This window comes from Lemur catta, chromosome 22, assembly GCF_020740605.2.
Source record: "Lemur catta isolate mLemCat1 chromosome 22, mLemCat1.pri, whole genome shotgun sequence".
Classification (NCBI taxonomy): domain Eukaryota; kingdom Metazoa; phylum Chordata; class Mammalia; order Primates; family Lemuridae; genus Lemur; species Lemur catta.
Window position 1 is genome coordinate 27,207,006 of NC_059149.1, and position 20,378 is coordinate 27,227,383.

The 20,378-nt window shown below is 55.3% G+C and overlaps 1 protein-coding gene across 1 annotated transcript in view; it reads right to left on the reverse strand.

The window, feature by feature from the left end:
* Nucleotides 1-1,589: 1,589 nt before the first annotated feature.
* The window catches only part of XKR6 (XK related 6), a 161,215-nt gene continuing 142,426 nt past the window's right edge, over nt 1,590-20,378 (reverse strand). Inside the window, exons 2-3 of the mRNA XM_045535594.1 lie at nt 11,665-11,861; nt 1,590-4,420 (exon numbers count right to left, since the gene is read on the reverse strand). Coding sequence (XP_045391550.1) covers nt 3,459-4,420; nt 11,665-11,861 — 1,159 coding nt within the window. The 3' untranslated portion in view covers nt 1,590-3,458. The remainder of the gene's footprint in view (nt 4,421-11,664; nt 11,862-20,378) is intronic.

Here is a 20,378-nt window from a genome sequence, read left to right on the forward strand (position 1 = left end):
AAAAGGCAGACTAAATGCAGATGCCCAGTGTGGGACGAGGCCACCACATCGCACTGGGCACAAAGCGTGACCTGCCACAGGGCAGCCTTAAGGATCTGGGTTTTCAGGACCAAGGTCGTGTGGGCGGGGTGGGGACAGACGCTGAGAGTGTGCACAGAGGCCCGGCAGAAGGGGCAGGCCCCTGGGGGAGGAGAAGGCCACAGGGAGACTGTGTTGGGGCGACTGGGGGAGGGTTTCCTTGTGGCTGGAAACGTGGGGGCTGCCGGAGGCCGGTGATGCTGCAGAGACAGGGGACAAGGCCAGGCGCGTCCTTGTCTTGCTTGTCCCTGGCCTTGGTCTCTATTTCTTTCCTAACTTCCCTTTCCTGTCTCTCAGCAACACTGGCTTTCCCTGTGGCTGCTCACAAACGTCTATTTTTGCTTCCGTTCTTAGGAAAGGTACCGGCGTGACGGCGACGTGGTGGGGACGCGCTTGCAAGCGAGAAGTGTGCCCGCGGCCCAACAGGGGCCGAAATAAGGGATGTCTGAAATGTCCCCTGGTCTCATTTGTTCCCACTGGCTACAGTCCCGAGGGCCCTCCCTGAGCTGGAAGTGGTCCCAACTTTCGGGGCTCCGGGTCAATTCGGCGTCAACTGCTCTTTCTGAGTTTCAGGTAAACGAGAACAGGTGCGCACCCCTGCGCGCACACGCACGCGCACGACCAGGAGTGGCGAACTAGGGGACGCGCCGCACCTGCAGCGGTGCTGAAGCCGAAGGACGCGAAGCCGGGAACAGGCGAACAAGCGGGAGGGGCGGAGGGTCCGAGGGACGGGGGAGCGGGGTGCTAGTGTGGGACGCGGGCGCAGCTCTAGGCGCACAAAGCCCCGGACCCAAGGCAGACAAGAGGTGGGACCCCAGCCAGCCAAAGGGGACGCCCCCACCAGCGAACGGCCTCACCTTCCCAGCCTCAGCAGAGACGCAGGGAGCTGGGGCTGCGCCCCCGCGGGCGGCACATCGGACAGACGCACCTAAGCGAAGTGCCTCTGACCGGCCCGGCTCCCCGAAACCCGCGGGGCCCACAGGCCCGTCCCTCCTCCCGCCCGGTCTTCACCACGGCCTGGGTGTGCTCTGTCGTCCTGCCTTCTCCATGGGGGGCTCCTCCTCCTTCCTGCCAGGCAGGCCCGAGGGGACCCCCGAGTTAGGGACGGGGAGAGGATGGCACTGCAAAGTTTAGGAATGACACATGAAATCAAGGAGATCCAAAGAGAGGAGCATTCGGCTTGACAACTGATTATTTGAAAGTTATTCTTTAAAAAATAATAATAAAAAAAAAAAGATCTAGATAAACAATGAAGGGGGTGGAGGGACCTCTTTGTATAGTAATTTTTTAAAAAGAAACCCCACGAACATAAAAAAAATTCTTCAGTTTTCGAACTTAAGAATAGTCTGATGTGAGGTCTTGCACCCTAAATAGTTATATTTGGAATTTTTTAAAAAATCGCAACTACACACAACAAAGACTAACAGTATTTACTTAAAAATATTGTGTGTGTGTGTGTATATATATATATACTTATATATATATGTTTTTTGTGATTTTTTTTCTTTTCCTTTTTTTTTTTTTTTTGTGCCCAAGTAGAGAGATACAATGGGATTGACACGATGCTCTAGAACAGAAATATTCTTTAAAGGAGCAATGCTTTGAGAAATAAAAACTTTAAAAATGGTTAAACATACTTGCAACACCTCCAGAAATTCAACTTGGTACAATGAGAAAATAAAGAGTTGAATCAAATCCTCACCCAAACAACACGGCCTCTAAGACCCCAGGATCTGCTGCTGGTGTGAGTGTCACTACACACTCGGGCTCACGGGCCGATGCCTCCCAACCTCCCCCTCCCCGGCCCCCACCCCTCCAGACTCCACTCAACCAAGCTGTAACCAGAGTCCTTCTCGTATCGGTTTTATGTATTTCTGGCAAGACCGTGCAGCAGGGACACACACATATATACGTGTGCTATGGGCACACACACACATACACACACACACAAACACACACATACGACACATACAAAAGTTCCCATTCAACCCAGATGCACCAAGTGAGCTGATTGTTTTTCAGCCAACCACAATGGTGAAAGACAAAAGCACCAAACAGTCTTTGAAATGGGTCAGTTATTACAATTTGACTTTTTATATATATATATATATATGTATATATGTGCATATATATATATATTCTAGTTTTCCTCTTTGTGTTATTTTTTTTTTAAAAAAGCACAAATGAAAAATGAAGAATTCTTTCCAGATCAATTTAAGGCTTCCCACCAAATGGAAACAGAAGAGGCCTTATACAATATCATGTGTGATAGATGTATACCGTTCCCAGCCTTAAAATGATGGAACAAATCATTGTTGCCAGTCACTGATTAAGTATTGTGCCTTTAAATTGATGTCGTTCTTTTTGCTACTATGCTGAGTTTTATTATTACTGATTCTGTTTGATTACATATATGGAAATCTCCTTTGATTTCCTTTAGAATGTCCCGTCCTTACCGAATTATTGGAGTGGTTTTTTTGTTTTGTTCTATTTTGCTTTTCACCGGGGGACAGATGTGGTTCTTGCTAGGTGAATGCTAAAATGGCACATAGTCACCTTCAAGCAGCTTTTACAGCCATTTGAGTTTCAAATAGCCCTTGAGCTCCTAGAAGGCTCTGGGAGGAGGGGCAGGAGAGGAGGGAGGGACACTGAGGAGGGAAGGTTTCTATGCCTTTGCTTTGGGTAAATTTGTTTTCTTCAATACAAATAATCAGATAGGAAGAATAATTGCTTTCTGTTGTATTCGTTGGTTGGTTTTTGTTTCGTTTCTAGGTTTCTAGATTTGTTTCATTTGATTCTTGATTTTTCCCTCTCCTGGTGCAAAAGTCACCGGAGAGTTTTGTGTGAGAAAAACGTGACAGTACTTAATGAAACTCAGCACCTAAGGGCGTAAGGCAGTTGAAGGTTTTTGTTTGTTTGTTTGTTTGTTTGTGTTTGTTTTGTTTTGTTTTGTTCTTTCAATCAGCACCAATCCCATAAATGATCTACACTTGGTGTAAGGTATAAAATTTTTTTTCTTTTGGAGTGGAGACAGCTCCTCCCTCTCCACCCTATAAACCATAGTGTGGGATTTTTTTTTTTCAATACTGTTTCTTATGTGTAGAAAACAAAAGAAAGGTTTTCTTTTTGTTTTTACTTACAAAACATAGAGAATATCTTTGTATACATACAGCGACTGGAAAGAAAGCTTATCTGAAGGGGTTGTGACTTATTAATTTTTTTGTTTTTGGAGTGGTGGTGGTGGTGGTGTGGCGGTGTTGTTGTTGGTGGTGGTGGTGGTGGTTCTGTGTATTGGGGGAAGGGAGGGTTATATTTCTTGCAAGCGGTGTTTACCGCAAACCAAACTTAAGGTCCCCTTCTCAACTTGGGTCAAGATGCTCTTAGAGAGAAGACTCATACTGCAGCAACTCATAGAGGAGCGGTCCGTCTCGATATCGAATGCCTACTGCGGTCGGGGTGACATACTGCAGAATGTTAATAGTCCTTCTCAGCCTCCTGTCTACAAAATGAGCATCCCAAGCTGGGTATCTCTTTCTTGGCATGTCAATCTTAATGAGGGGCCCTTCTGGGTAAGGACGCCCCGTCGGGGTAGGGGGCCCCATGGGTCTCACTTGGAACACGGGCAAGCAAGTGTCAGCCGTGAGATCCTCCTGTTGTTCCGTTACAGCTCTGGTGGGCGTGACCTGGGTCCCCCGGTACCCAGGGGTCTGAGGCGCCATGGGCTCAACATCGGGGGGCAAAGGGATGCCCCAGAGCAGCTCGGCACAACAGGAGCTGGCCAAGATCTTAACTCGTGGCCCCATGGGATGCAGCACGCCGTAGTATAACAGCATCACTGCGATCCCAGCCACAAAGCTAATAAAGACACAACACAGTGCTGGCACCGCGTAGGAGTCAGTGGTCTCCGGGTTTCTGTAAAAATACCAAAGGAGCGTCAAGGCAGCATTCTCAGTCAAGACTATCGTGTAATACGCAAACATTCGATATCGAGTCCGCCCTTCCTTGACGTTAAACCAGCAGAAGATGTACACAATCCCTACCACCATGTTGAAGAGGATCTCCTCCCACTTGGACATGCAGAAGTCGGTCCCACCATGGATGATCCAGAAGGCCATGGCGCACCAGTGGACCACCACGAAGATCCCAAAGTAGAGCTGGAAGATGGAAGCAAAGAGGGCAAAAGAGATCACTCGGGATGAGATGGTGAAGAGGCGCCAGAAGAGGTGGAGGAGGGCCCCTCTGTAGCTCATGCTCTTCTTGTCGTCCCTGGAGTCCCGCAGCAGCTTGTGATAGGAGGCTAGCACCCAAGCCAGGGACATCAGGGAGGTCACAGAGGAGACACCTGCCGAGAGACACAAACCCACACAGTCAAAACCTTGGGCATCGACCGCGGGGCACAGCGGGGCTGCCGGCTGAGGAGACGCCCAACACGTGATCTAAAGGAGGAGGGAGAAAGAAACACAGAGTCAGGAACCGCACTCGGAGAGGGCCGCTGCTCCCTACACTGGGGGCTCTGGAGAGCTAGCTCTCGCTTCCGCCACCCCATTTGGGATTCCCAGAGCTCAAGGGTGATGCCGAGGGTGGGGTGCTCTGCCGGGGGCTGGCAGTGGGGGCCACATCTGCCATGGGCAGGCCCGTGCGTGTCCCGTCTTACGGAATCACACGCTGACGTGCTCCTGTGGCACGTGGATAAGCGGCCAGCATTGGTGTCCCTGTCACCAGCAGCCTGTGCTCTCAGAGGAGCCCTAGAAGGGATCACCAATGCGAAGACCAACGGCTTACTCACTGCCCGAGTTCCACTGTCCCCCTAAGAAGGCACTGGACTCATCTCCTGCCTTTTCCTCAACCCACCCCAGGTCCCAAGGAGCCCGTTCCTGAACCTTCTTCCATTTAGTTTCTCCTCCATCTGCCACCTAAGGCCCCCCATGACCAAGGATGCTGGGATATCCCACCCATTTCACCAGCCACATTTTTCATTTACTCTGGTCTCCCGTAGCCTCTCTACAACCCCTGTTCCTTTCTCCAGCCAGCCTCTGCTGCACGTTCTCTGAGGCCTCGATTCGCGTGGCCCTGACCTTCTCTGGCTTCCCGCCAAATCGCACAGCAGTGGAGCTCACGCTTCGGGGACCTCTCTGCTCGCTGGTTTGGGGAGGCTTCTGAGGCCTCTGCACTCTCCCCTGCATTTCTCCCCCGGCAGGCAAATGTCCAGAGAGTTTGAAGGTGCCTAGTTCCAAGTGATGCTTGAATTGCCGTAGAGCAATTTTATTTCTAACGCTGCCTACTTGACATTTGTAACCAGACCAAATAAAACATGATCGATAGTTACTGGAGTCTGCCCAGATCCACCGGTGAGCAACCAGTCATTGGCTGAGTGCATCGTACAATCTCCTCCCAACCAGGGTTCTCCCAGCATCTGCCCCTGACTCCTCGCAAGTTAGCGCCATTCTCTGTCCATCTAGAGCCTCTTTTCTTGGTCCTTTCTCCTAAAATTTCCGAATGAAATGGAACTGGGGGCCTACACGCCATCCCATTGGCAACGCTCTCCTCACCAAATTCCCTGCCCTGCCACAGAGCGCAGTGACCCCATTTTACAGATGAGGAAACTGAACCTGCAGTTAGGACACCTGGGTGTGGTCACGGCCGTGCACTGACACTGCAACTCACCTAATCCCCACGGCACGCTACCCCAAGGGCTGGGCCGCTGCGGATGCACAGAAACAAGACTCAGGCTCTGCCGGCCACTTGCCTCCCTGTGTGCCAAGGACAACATCTGCCTCCCTCCGCCCCCTCGGTGAAGCCAACATTTGGGGGAACTCCACCATCTGTTCTTCAAATTCCTATTTTGTATTTTCCCCACATTGAGCTCCTTTTAGACGGCAATTCTTCCCTTTCCATCTGTCAAACTTCCCCCTATCTTCCTACATGTTTTTAAAAGTCCAGGCTCTTCTTGGAAATGTTCCCAGAAAAAGCTAAGGCAGCTTCGTCCACCGCCTCTCTAAGCATAACCAACTGTCTCCTGTCCTCGCCTCCACCCACAAGACACAGCGAGGGACTGATATTGCAAAGGCAGTGTCCTACATGGCAACCGGGAGGGAGGAAAACAAACATCACGATGCCTTCTACGAGCCAGGCTCTGAGAGGCAGGGTAACGTGCTCAAGGTCACACGGTTGGTAAGGGAGAGAGCTAAGCCTGACGCCTGGGGCTGGTTCCCTCCCCAGAGGCAAGATCAGCGTGTGCCGGAGCCAACTGTTCGATGTTCAGGAATTTTGGGGGCTGGCTGATGTCGGGTTGCAGGTTTGAAATCAGCATGGAGGGGGAATATTGACACCACAGAAATTGGCAAATGCTGCAAACTAGAGCTCAACCCCATTCTGCTAAAAGTAGGTTGTTAAAACTTTTTTTTTTTTTTTTGAGAAAGAGTCTCACTCTGTCACCCAGGCTAGAGTGCTATGGCGTCAGCCTAGCTCACTGCAACCTCAAACTCCTGGGCTCAAGGGATCCTCCTGCCTCAGCCTCCTCAGTAGCTGGGACAGCAGGTGTGAGCCACCATGCCTGGCTCTGAATCATTCTTACCATGCCATCTGCTAATTTCTAGTAAGTTTTCAATAACAATGATACCTCCCCTCCACTAAACAGCTACCTCCTTCCTGGGACCCATTCCCCCAGATCTCTGCCCCTCCCCTCCTGTACCTGGGCCCCAGGCTCACCCCAGGGAGCCCTCCCCGTTCTCCTTGCTGCTCTGCTTCCCTTCCGAGCTCTTCCTGGCTTTGTTGTTTCCTCAGTGTGTTTCGCTTTCTAATAACTAGGTAAAACAAAATCTGCTTATTGCCTGTTTCTCTCTACACGAAACAGAAGTTCCACGAAAACAGAGTTTTCTGTCTGTTTTGTTTCTTGTTGTCTCTGTTCCCAGTTCCTAGAACTGTGCTAGGCACATAGTAGGCACATAGTAGGCACAGCTGAGCTCCCCAGCATCATCATCATCATCATCATCATCGCCACCACCGTGGCCCACACTCCCTGCCACACACCCCAGGCCTCTGCCCCTTGGCACTTGGCACTTGCAATTCCACTTCCCAGAAGAGCCCCCCAGATGTCTCCTTTGGGAAAGCTCCTACTCATCCATCAAAACCCAGATCAAATGTTACCTCCTCTGTGATGCCCCAGAAACAGTTAATTACTCCCTCCTCTGTGCTCCCAGAGAACCTGTGCAAACACCTGTTATAGCAGCAGATCGTACACTCCTGAAGGGTGGCTGTCTTTGCACACACATCCCCGGCATGTCTGGCCCAGGGTGGGTGGGGTTTGACAATGGCGGAAAGCGGTTGTCAGAGCCCCGTGAGCGGGACGACTTCTCACCGAGGGCTTAACCGAACAGGCTGAGGCAGGCACCGCGTGGTGGAGCAAGCTCCCCACCCCTACCCCTGCCGATATTCACGCGGAACCATCGGAAAACCCCAGAAGTAAGGAAAGGCGATGAAGCCAAATCTTGATCCACCCGCCGGACCCATTCTCCCACAGACCTCCCTCCATTCCAGCACACCCAGCGAGCGACCACCCTCCCTTCCCGCAGGGCCACAGCCCTCCTGCCGAGTCGTGTTGGTTCACGCTCAGAACAGACCTCAAATCCATGCAATGCGTCCTTTGCCGACACTCCCAACCTGGAGCCCTGCGTCCGGCCCGCCATGGCAGCCTCTGCCGGGTGCTCCTGGCTCAGCCCTCGCTCTCCTCCCTGCACAGCAAGTCTGAGCCTGCAGTTTTCCTGCGTAGCCCTTCTGGCTGCACTTGGGACAAGCCCAAGCATTCGGGGTCTATCGGGCCCTTCCCAATTGGGCCCCTGCCTTCCTCCCCCTCCTCTCCCTCCCCTCTCTCCCCTCCTCCAAGCTCCAGCCATGCTGGGTCCTTTCACTTTCTGGAAGAACCCGGGCCCTTCCTACCTCAGGGCCTTTGTACATGCTGCTCCCATTGCCTAGAAGGCTGCAGCACTTACGCTCAGCCTGAACGGCAGCTCTCTAGAAAGTCTTTCTCTGAGCCCCCGCCTAGAGTTGGCACCCTCTGCCCCCACCTCAGTTATTCTTGGTCCCAGCACTGTGTGTGTCTGCTGCAAAGCATTTATTACACGTCATCTGACTGTCTTTGTGCCGTCTACCCTGAGAGAATGAAGATTCGTGAGGGTGTGGACCACGCCTGTTGTGTTCCCTGTTCCTCAGCACACAGCGTGGTGCTGGCTTAACGCATCTTTGCTGGATAGCAGGCGGTACTAAGTACCCACAATAAGCTAGGCATGGCTGTGAAGGTGTGTGTGTAGCTCACCGGACCTTCACAACAACCCAAAAAAGCAGTTATTACGCCCACTTTACAGATGAGAAAATCCGGTTAGGAAATGAACTCGCCCCATGTCATAAAGTGGACACAGGGTGGCGCTGGGATTTGCACACAGCCCTGTGACTCTTCCTACGACACCAGACTATTTTCCAAACCCCGTCACAGCCCAGAACACCAGCAAAGCCTGAGCAGACACAAGACTCGCACGGCGTAAATGTGACATGTCAGCATTATGTGCTCCCTTTATGTCTATATTTTTATCTTTATTTAAACTTTGAAGACATCAGCCGTAAGGAAGAGCCCGCTGAAATGTCCAAAGGACTCTGGCATAGTAATTGTATGATATGTTATTATTATTTTGCTTAAGTCTGTATCTGTGGGGATGCTGGGGACCCATCCATCTTGCAAGCTAAACGTCGTTCTGTTAACCGAGCGATTGGTGAGGACTAGCGGGTGGGGAGATGGCGCTGGGCAAATCGCTGGACAGCTCGCTATTAACGCGACAGTGATGGTATCAGTGATCTTAGGACCAGGTCCTAGCACTGACGGTACGAAGCGGACAGAAGTCATCACAAAGCCCACGCAAGCAAGGTCGGCTAGCCACGCTCTCACTAGCAGAGCCTGGAGTCCGGTTCAGAAAGAGTGTCTCCAATAAACGCACCACCACCAACACCGGACCCCGTACAAGGCACGTGACATCTGTCCTGTTGTTTCATGCTCATCACTGCACTCCATGGTGGCCACTGATGTCATCCCCATTCTAGAAATGAGAAAACCGAGGAACAGGAAGGCTCAGGGACCGGCCACAGTCAGACCACTGCCAGGCACCAGGGTGTGCGTCGTGCCCAGCTTCCTTGCTGCCACCCTCCAAGCATGCGTGTGGCTGAGAGGCCGTGCTACCGACAGGTCCCTTCCAAGTCCACTAACTTTCTCTCTCCCCTTCCGGTTTCTGACGGGTAAACTGATTTTCTTTAAAGCTTGTACATTTCCTGCAGCGGTTCACGGGAAAAGAGGAGGCAGGCCTCCGCTCGCATAGCACAATGTTCTGGTGACGAGGAGGCACTTGCAGAAGTGAGAGGAAGAGGCCAGGCCCCGCAAGGCAGCCAGTGCTCAGAGATGACCAGCGCCCTTCACTCCCGTAAACCCCGATAACGCTGCAGGCCTCTTCCTCGGCTTGGGGATCCACAACCCGACGGCAAAGATTGTCACTGACCTTTGTTTAGCCCAGCAGTTCCCAAGTGTATTTAACCACAAACCCTGTTTCAGGAAACACCTACTCTGTGCTCCAAACTTGGGGGGATGCTCACCCGACCTCTGGGCACGCAGTGTGACCCCTTGTCCGTGCCAGCTCCCTTCCCCAGGGGTGGTTTTGAGAAAAATAAGCCCTCAGATGGGAGAGAAAGGTGCCCCTCTGCAGAGCCTGCAAATCTGCCCACGAGAGCATCGTTGCCCCGGGCTGGGGAGCAGCAGCCCTGGGGGTCCGAGGGCAGGCGGGGTGCAGGGGCTTCACTGGGCAGGGGGCAGCTCTTGGCACCCGACACTGCCCGGTCACTGGGCTCCTCATCCTCGCACCAGGGGCTGCTGCGTGGGTGGAGGGGTCTCACTTCCACGAGGGCTCCTTCCAGGCTGGATTTGTGGTGCAAGGACGCGGTTTCACAGACATCCCTGGGACGCTGGTCTTGCTGCGGAAGCAATCGTGGGGGCTGTGGCTCCAAGCAGCTGGACCTCCCCCCGCCCCCCGCCCCTGGGCCGCCTGGGGCCTCTTCCTGACAGTGAGGACTGCAGATGCCCGAGAGTGGATGCCAGCCAGCGCCACCCCACTGCCAGCGCCTGCCTAAGGTCCCCAGGTCTCTCCTGCTTCCGTGACAGCACAGCGGCTGCCTCCCGGGTACAGCTCGCGCTTCCTGAAGGCCTGTCCAGCGGTGGGACTGAGGCTCCGGGCCTCAGCTCAGGGCGGGTCACAGGACCCCCTTCCCCTGCATTTAGTCCAAGGGCCCGCAGCCCCTCTCCTTGCCCTTGGGTAGGAGCAGCAGGTCTGTGGCCACCCCCGCTCTGGGACAGACAGGGAAGCCCCGAGGCCCCTTTCCTGCTGGGGTGCTTCCAGAGAGGGCTGTCCTCGCTCAGCAGATGGGACAGGAGGCTTCACCAGATAGCCGAGTTCCCACGGGACGGGTGAGCCTGCTGGCAGCCGCCGGGTGCAGAGCCAGGTCTGCGGGCTCGGGTACCACCGTGGAGCACACCAGCCTGAACAGCTCAGGCCTCTCCGACTGGATTTCTAAGATTAAACTTCATTTTCGCATAAGTGCCCGAGGGGACTGCAGCTTGCAGAGGGCCAGCCAGCTTGGGAAAAGGAAGGAGACAAAAAAAGCCAGAGCTGGGCTGCGCCTGCAGACTCGTTGGCCATGGGGTCCCAGTGGAGAGCCCATGCGGGTGCCCGTGAGCACGGTGGCACTGACGGCTGCTGGGGACTGGAGGTGGCAACCCAGGAGACCAGGAGTCCCCACGGCCAGGAAGAACTGGGCACGGACGGCAGACCCCCGGCCCCAGCCGCCTTGCTACCCTGATCGCACGCGCTCACCACGCCCTCTGCAGTCGGGAACCTCTGGGCTGAGTCCCTTCAGCAACTTCTCTGCTTGAATGTCCCTAGCGACGAGAGACTCACTACCTCCCCAGGCAGTCTGTTCACTGCCGCATGGAATGTCCCTCACCTGTTGAGTGGACAACCGCTCCCTGTGGCTCCCTCACCCCATGCGACGAGTCTTCTTCCCATAACATCCCCCCAAATGTCTCCCCACATGTCGCCGTGTCCAGCCCTTCCCTCCCTGCTGGAGCGCCAGCACGGCTGCTTCCACCAGCTTTGCAGACGGGGCTTCTGCCTGAGCCTCTACACGAGCTTGCTTTGAAGCCAGAGCACCGCGGTTTAATGCCTAAAGCCACTGTGCCTGCCTAAGCGATTCCAACTTGTCACCCGCTATCTCCAGGCCTTGGCTCCCCGTCCTATAGATGTGCCTGGCTGGGGGACCCAGGGCCCTCGCTCTGCTCCGCTCACATGAGCCAAGGGTCGCACACGGGTGCCCGGGGAAACGTCCGTGCCACTCTTGTGTGCGGGGTGGGCCGTGGCGGCACCGTAGGGGCTGGGCGACCCGAGGACTCAGGGTCGGGACGGCGGCGCCCACGGCCCGTGCCAGGCACCGGGAGGCAGCCACAGAGGTCCCAGGTGGAGGGCGGGGCCTGGGGGTGCGGCGGCGGGTGCGGGCACTCACAGGGCAGCGTCTCGGCGCTGTTCTTCTGGATCATTATGCAGAGCTGTAGCACCAGTTGGGGGGCGCTCTCCAGGAAGGTCTCCAGGAGGCGCAGCATGTTGACGTCTGCATATTCGTACATCATAGCCCAGTAGAAGCGTCGCTGGTGTTCCTTCCGCCGCTGGCTCTGAATCCCCAGGTACATGGTGCGGATATACCTGCCGAGAGAGACGGGACAGAGCTCAGACAGCGCGGGCGGCGGTGAGGGCTGCCGGAGGTCCCCTGCTGTCCCCCTAAAGCCAAGAGCCGCCTGTGTGGCACCCCCCACCTGCACTCTGAAGTTCCCAGAGGCTCCGTCAGGGAGGGACGTGGGGGAAGGTTCAGGTGTGCCGGGCCCCGGGCCAGGTACTGCCAGGTGTGCCATCTCGTGGGGTCAACGGCATGCCCCTGGGACAGGTCTGGTTATCAATCATTGAACACGTAGAGAAACTGAGGCTTGAGGTAAAGCAAAGCACCAAATTCTGGTTCTGTTCCAGGTTCTGTCACTTCCCACAAGTTGTGGCCTGGCTCTGGGCCCCTGTCTGTGAATTCACAAGGTCAAGGAACCAGGGACCAGGCTCAGGAAAGGGAGGGAGGCTGTTGTACCTGATCCGTAAAGATACAGGGTCAGTAGAGAGGGAGAGACAGAGAGAGAGGGAGAGATAGAGAGAGAGGAGGGAGATAGACTAAGAGAGACAAAGACAGAGACAGAGAGACACACAGAGATAGACAGGAGGGGAGGAGAAAGAGACAAGAGGGAGGAAGCTGGGAGGAAGGTGAGTGGAGTAGTGTCAAATTTGGGGCCGGAAGGGAAGGGCCTCCTGGGAGAGATGGTGGCAACAGTAACCGCGGGTGAGGGGCCCCGTAAGCAGACATCATCATCAGTAGTTTGAGCGAGGCTGGGGGTGGTCAGACCCTGAATGGAGGGTGGGTGACAGGCCCATTGGTCTGGTGTGATGGCAGCTGGGGCAGGCAGAGCATCAGGGGACAAGGGTGCGCTGGCTGAGGCGTCCAGAACAGCCATGCACCTGGCGGATCAGAGTTGGCCCCTGTGACCCAAAACTCAGCTCTCCCCACATATGGCACCTGCAGCTCACAGTACCACAGGCCATAGACTCATACCAGGAACCAGACCACAAAGCTATACTCTCAGGGGTACACTCAGACCACAAGCTCTGCCTTTTCTAGCCTCACAAGTGGCCCAGCTGCCTGAGAAATGATTATATGGGCAGAACTCAGCCTATCCATCTGGGTCCCAGGCTGGTAATACCAACGCTCAGGTTCACCTAGGTCTGCCCTGCCAGGATTCTACCCGTCTACCCTCCATCTTCCCCAAGCCACGAGCCCCTCTGCCCACAAAGGCCAAGCCAAAGGAAGACAGTGAGCCCAGAACACCCTGACTCAGCTAGATTGAAGCCAGCCTCACATCTCCTCCGTGGGAGCATCCCAGGGTGGGAGTGGGCAAAGCCAGGGCCTCTCCTCCCTGAGCCGATTGGCAAACAGCTGCCGGGGCCTGGCGTGCACCAGGTTGCATCAGACCTGAGTCTGGATAGCAGGCCTCAGGGTCACCAGTGCAGGCAGTGTCCCCACCAGGGCAGGAGCCAAGTCAGGGTGCAGCTCAGGATTCCCGCCCCCTTCTGCCTCCTGCACCTCCCCTTCCAGCCTTAAGTCCTTGAGGCCCCAGCAGACGAGTGACAAGTACTGGTTTGGAACATAATGAGGTCCGGGCTTCATAGGTGAGGACCCTGATGCTAGAGCGTCCCCGGCCTCAGCCACTCAGAGCCTGTGGGGCCAGGACCGGGCCGTGCCCTGACCTCGTTTGCTGCCTACAACTCCCGCAAAGCCCTGCCCCGCTGCAGGAGGCTCCAGGCATCATGAACACACTGCTGCTGCTGTCCCCAGGCTCTGGGGTTCGTCCTCCTCCTCCCAATTTCCCCTGGCTTCCGCCACCTGCCCTCTAACCCCTGTGCCGGGACACCCCCCTCCGCCCCGGAGGATCTGAGTTTCCTGCGTGTAAAACCCAGAGTTAGTCTGGGTGACTCGGAGGCCACCCTGCCAGCTGCCCCTCGCTGCTGGGCCTCTGGTCCCTTCCGCAGAGACAGCCTCAGCCCGTGGCCGCACGGTGGCGCCAGACCCCAAGCATCGCCGGAGGCTGCTCGCGTGATCTCATGCCTGCAGGCCTGCCCCTCCTGCGACAATGGGGGTGCAGGCCCAGAGGTGCCAGTTTGGAGAGGAAAGCGGCAGACACGGGACCGGCTGCTGCTCCTCCAAAGCCCACCCCTTCTCCCCGCCCCCGGCAGGTTCTGGGAAGCTCACCTCCCCCAGGAAGGCAGCTCCGGAGAGGAGACACCCATCCCTCTCCTCCTGGCTTTGCTTCCACTGTTTGTGTCACCTGCTGTCACGCCAGCCTTCCCTCGGGAGCACAGGGTCACGCAATGCCCGAGGCCGTGTGTGCTCTCCCAGAGAGCTGGGTCTGGCCTGTGGTCTGCACGACTGCATGACCTTGAGCAAGTCACCTCTGAGGCTGGGTGTCCACCCGCACAGGAGGGTCTGCAGGCTCCCACCAGCATCTCATAATTTCGTCCCTCTTTACATGAGTGGCTTCACAGAGCACAAGGGACGGCCTGGCATCTTCACAAACACTAACGCCTAAGGTCTGTGTGGCACTCACACGTGCCGGGCGCCGGTCTGCCCACGACAGCCCCGTGAGTAGGTGCAGTACCGGCCTCACTGTGCAGACAGCAGACAGAAGCCAGGGGTCGGGGGGCACGTCCCTCACTCTGCCCAGCTGCACGAGGGGCTGAGCAGCCTGGCGTCGGGGCCTGTGTGCTCCGCTCCTGCCCACTCATCTCTCGGAGGTGGAGTGTTTGTCCCCCACCTCTGAGCTCCGTCCAACTTGCACAGCAGTGGAAAAGCACAGTCTGCCCCAAATACCCGGGCTCCCTTCCAGTTCTGCCACATGGCTGTGTTACCTTGGGGGACATCCCCTAACCTCTCTGAGCCTTAGTGTCCTTATCCATACAATGCCAAGTCCAGAGTGGGGCCCAGCACATGCCGGACAAATGAATGCATGCAACTGCGCCCCCTCGGGGGGTCACGGGGGCCTCAAATAAGGCAATGCCTGTGAGGACAGGCCGGGGACCAGAAGCCGCTACACAGATGGCAGCTGTCACCGCTCCCTGTGGTGCCGTCCTCCTGTGTCGCCTTCAGTCCGCTCTGCTTATGTCCTCCCAGTTCCATCTCCTCCCCTTACTGTGTAAGCCGTGGGATTGTTTAAAGCTCTTCATCCCTGCCTCCAGCAGGACTCTCTAGTCCTCTGAGCGTGTTTTCATTTTTATATCAGCACTTTGAGGGAGACACAGTTATCATCTTCTATTTCCTGTTAGCTTATCTGAGGTTCAGAGAGGCTAAGTGACTTCCCCAAAGCCACACAGTCAGCCGTGGTTCAGGCCCAAACGATGCTGCCCCGTGGGAGTTCACCATGGCTCTGCCCAGGACTGGCTGGGGCAGAAAATAAGTGATTTCTGCAAGGGGCAGGAGGCTTATATGGGCCTACAGTCCCCAGTGGCTTCTTACGACACTCTCAGAAACAGCGTGTTGAAACCTCTGACTGCAGAGAACAACCCACACTCAAAGCCCTAAACAGGGGTGAGTCCAGGTTTGGTGGGCCCTGAGCTTAGAGAACCCCTTTTTAAAAAAAATAGTACTTCTGTGCATGCTATCTGCGGGATGGGCACGCTTCCAGCTCTGACTCAGGCAGTACAAAGGCAATTTATGTAACCAAAGCATTTGTACCCCCATAATACTCTGAAATAAAAAAATAAAAAATAAAAAAATAGTACATTCTATCAAACTCTTAAAGTTGAAACAGCACCAACTCTACACACTCTTTTCTGGAAAATGAAAAGGAAGGGATGCTTGCCCATTCATTTTATGAGGCCAGCGTTACTCTGATACTAAAGCCAGATAAACGTGGTCCAAGAAAATACAACTACAGACAATACCTGTCATAAGCACAGATGTAAAAATTCTCAGCAAAATATTAGCACATCAAATCCAGTAATATATAGAAAGAATGATGCACCAGAGCCAACTGGGGTTTATCTTGGGGTAATTAATCAATGTAATCTATGACATTAATAATACCACATCACATCAATTGATACAGAAAAAAGAATGAAACAATTTGATGCCTATTCAGGATAAAAAAAAAACTCTCAGAAAACTAGAAATAGAAGGCAACTTCCTTAACCTGATGTGGCTGAAGGACATTCACAAAAACCCACAGTTAATATCATACTTGATGATAAAAGACTGAGTGCTTTTGTCTTAAGATCAGAAACAAGGCTATGATTGTTGACTCTCCCCACCCCTTCAGCATCATACTAGAAATCTTGGCTGGTGCAATAAGGCAGGAAAAAGAAACAAATACAGAAAATATAAATACACGGCAAAGGAAGAAGTAAACCTGTTCCTATTTGTAAATGATGTGATTGTCTAGATTGAAAATCCTAAGGAATCCACAAAAAATCTCATGGAGCTAATTAGTAAATTTAGCAAAGTCTCACCATACAGGGTCAGTATATAAAAATCAATTGCATTGCTATAAACTTTAATGAATAATTGAAAATTAAAATGTTTAAAAATATATATCATTTAAATTAGTTCCAAAAAATAAAGTTCTTAGATATAAATCAAATGACCCCCTGAGTGGCAGGGCAAACCCTGGTGGAAGGCTGAGTTCTACAGAGGATGTCCCTCACTTTAGCTCTTCACAGGTACCTGCAGACGGCTGTCCTGGGAACAGAGTCGGTACAAAACCGCACAATGTAGCTCCCGCCCTCCTCTTGGGGCTCCCAGGGTCTTGCCAGCCGTGGGCTTCCCACCCCCAAGGAGCCTGTGTTGGTCAGCGGCAGTGTCATGTACCCAGGACACAGGGAACTTGTACCCAGGACACAGGGAACTTGTACACAGTGAGCAACAGGCCATGCCTTGAGATATCACAGGCTTCCCCATTGCAATGAGCCAGCGAGCCTATTGCCAGCAAACTGCTCTGTCCCCCAGCTGGCTGGGGCCCCAGACTCACTGATTCTCTCCAACAGAAATCTGCCGGAAGGGCAGCCTCTTCCCTTGCACTATTCCATGCCATCAGTTCCCAGCTGATGGGGTCCTTCTGGCCCTGGACCACCAGGCAATTGGCTCTGTAGGAACGGGAGGCTGTGGCTGGGGCCATGTGAGGATGCAGCTCTGGTCCCAGCTGCCACAGTGACTGGGCCTCGCAGACACCCAGGGAGGAGGTGAGGGGGGCTCGGTGGCTGCCAGGGGTACCTCAGCGGGGAGGGGTCTGGGGAGGGGGCCTTTCCTCCCTGCCTCATGACACGGGGACCCCTCCCTGGACAATCAAACACAGAAACAAAACTACTGGGGCTGTCAAATACTCACAGCTCACAGAGGACGGGGTTGGACCCACTGACCTGGCAGGAGCTCTCTCAGCTCCAGCAGTTTGTCGCACACACGGGGCAGTGCACCCATCGCCAAGGCCAAGTCCCACCTTCAGAATCCCTCAAAGCCACCCTAAATGCAAGGTCTGGGTGGCTGGAGAGGCCCTCCAAGCCTGCACAGCTGGGAATAGTGCACCAGGGCAGCCCCGACGGGGGCCACAGCCTCCCATTCACAGGCTCTGAGCATGAAAACGGGCTCCAGAACCTTCTCCAGCCTGGCTGGCCCTGGAAAACCCCCTACGTCCCCCCACACGCACTCCAGCTGCACAGAGGAAAGGTGGAGGAGCCGCCGCCAGCTCAGCCCCCGAGCGCAGCACATCAAACCGGGGCTATTTTTAGCCTTCTCTCCAGCGTCCCTGACATCAGCTGAGCGATGGTGGCAGGCTCGGGGCGCACATCTGAGAGAGCACGCGTGAAATGGCATTTCTCTCCAGGGGCCCAGGGGAAATGGCAGGGAGGCACCCTAAGCTTCAGGGAACAGGGGCGGCTGCAGGAGGTGTGGCCAAGTAGTCTTCCCGGATGGTTGTCGGGGCAAGATTGTGGGTGGCCCGAGCCCTGGCCTGGGACCAGACCTCCCTGAGTGTCCCAGGGCCCCACCCCAAGCCCCAGCCTCACTTCCCCACCAGCGTCGGGCCGGGCTGCTGCTGCTGTCTCCAAGATGTTGCAAAAAACTTGAACGAAGAGATCAACACGGCTCGGCAAACCCATGTGTTGGAGAAATGCCTTTTGTTCCCTAGTATAAAAGCTCCTGAAGGACAGAGACCAAGTTTTGGGATTTTTGTTTATCTTTCTATTAGTATCTCTGATGCAAGGTACATGAGCTGCTACTTATTAGGCATTCGATGTTCATCTGATGAATACATGAACACATTGGGCAACCTGTTAATAAAATCCTTGAACTCTAGAAGGTTCATATGTCTCTATTCCGAGCTCCCAGGGCAGGGGTGACCAAAGCCTCCCCCTGCCCCAGGCTCTGGCCCAGCCCACGTCTCTGCCGGGCACCTGAGAGCCGGATGGTGCCCGAGTGGCTCGAGGAGCCTGTGCTGTGCTCCCTCTCCCTCCTCTCTTGCCCGTAAGCCTCAGCCCCAGCCCAGCCTCGGCCCCCAGCCCTGCAGGAACGCAGTGACTGCCTCCAATCCCTCCCTCAGCCAGCACATGCGCCTTCCAACCAGGCAAGACACACCCATTGCTGGTTGTCACCGCTGCCGTGCCTACAATGGGAAAGGCCACCTCACCCTCACCCAAATCAGAGCTAAAGTCTCCTTCCAACAGGCTTCTGGTGACATCACTGCAGCAACTCTGTGTGTGTTTATCATTCAGGGTCTCAAACTAGGAACCCACAGGACAGCCACCGATGGACTTGACCCTGGCCTCCAGGGCTTCCTGCCGGGGGCTGCTGCCATCTGTCCTGGCAGTGTGGCCGTGGGGAAGTTCCTCCCCTGTGTTTCCTTCTCAGTGAGATGGGCAGTTAGGACCAGGTGAGCTCTCAGCCCTGGCTCTGCACTGACTCTGCAGACCCCGGAGGGCCTGCTCTGCTGCCCAGAGATCTTTGCAGCTCAGCGGCCACCGGCAGGACCCAGCCTACCCCGCCAGGGGCACAGCCGAGCCCCAGCCCAGCCCTGGTCTGGGAAGCCAGACAGGTGCATGCGTGCTGCTGCCTGGGGCCTTCCTGGGACACAGGCTAAAGACAGAAATAGAAGGTGGCATTTAGTGGAGTTTGCACAGCCCCAGCCTGGGTGGCCAGTGACATTTCCACAGCTTGGAGCCCACATCGCCAGGTGCCCAGGGTGGCCCGGCTCCCCGGGAGGCTCCCCAGAGTCAGACGCAGGGTGGCACAAGGGCCACGGCCTCTGCAGAGTGAGCCCCATGTCCCGCTGCTCTCCCGGCAGCGTCTCCGTTTGCTTCTGGAGACCCCGGAGAAGGCGGGACAAGCCCTGGGCTGAGCGCCTGGCCCAGGGCTGCGTCTGCAGTGGCAGCCCCAGGGCCTGGGACAAATCACCCTCCACACCCGACCCCAGCCTCCCTGCCGGTGAAACGGAGAGCTGAATGATCAGTTGTGAGTCCCTCCGCATCACGAGTCCTACGGGGCAGTCCACAGACCCTGTCACTGCTCTGCCGCCTGCGGGGACAAGGGCCGATTGTGGTGACCAGCTCTGCCTCCAACCCCGGTGGCAGCGGTGCCCTGGATGAGGTCCCAAGGGCCCTAGGCCAGCTCTACCCTGGGCCGGGGCTGGGAAGCGGTGTCCCCAGGGGCTCAGGTCCCTGCCGGGTTGCCGGGCAGGCAGACACAGGGAACAGAAGTGAAGCATCCCTTGCGGAGCCCATCCCACCAGCCCCACGGCACATGAGGGTAAGAAAAATAACAAAGAATACAATTATATATGGTCCCCAATGTCTGATAGTTCAACCCCCGATTTTTTGACTTAAGGGTGGGTTTATCGGGAAGTAACCTCACTGTAAATCAGGCAGCCGCTCATGACTTACAACAGGGTTACGGTTTCCACTGAATGTGTGTCGCTTTGGCATCATCATAAAATCAAAAAATTGTAAATTTAATCATCAAAAGTCGGGGACCATCTGCTGTGCCGCTGGCATCAGATGCACGTTTGACACTTGGTGGGTTCGTGGCACGTGGCCCTACGCGGCATCCGGTGTGCTTGGTCTCTCTCTTCCCGTGCCCTGTCCTCTCCCCTGACCGCCTCACAGACACCTGTAACCCCCTTCCCTTGTCACCCGAAGGTCCCCGCAAGGTGGTCTCTGACTCTGCCCCGTGCAGGGTGGAGAGCAGGGTCCAGCAGCCGCAGAGCGAGGGCTGGAAGTGCCGTGACCAGCCCTGGCCCCTGTCTCCTCCCCAGGACTCTGAGCTCTGGCTCCTGCAGCCGGGAGGGCACAACCGTTCAGAGGACAGTCACCTGAGAGGAGTGTGTCAGGCACGGAGCTGGGCTGGGCCCTGCCCGGAAGGAGCTCCAGGCCAGCGGGTGACACCACCAGTGCCCCGACAGGCGCCGAACGCAGCACGTCTGCTGTTATCCCCACGTTACAGATGAGGAAACTGAGGCAAGCAGTGTTAGGTAACTCATCTAAGGGCACAAAGCCAAGGAACACGCTGTCCCTCAAAGCATGAGTGGCTCAGAGCACAGAGGAGGGAGCTCTAACCCCTTCCCCTCCTGCCACCTGGCACAGCCTGCCCAGTGG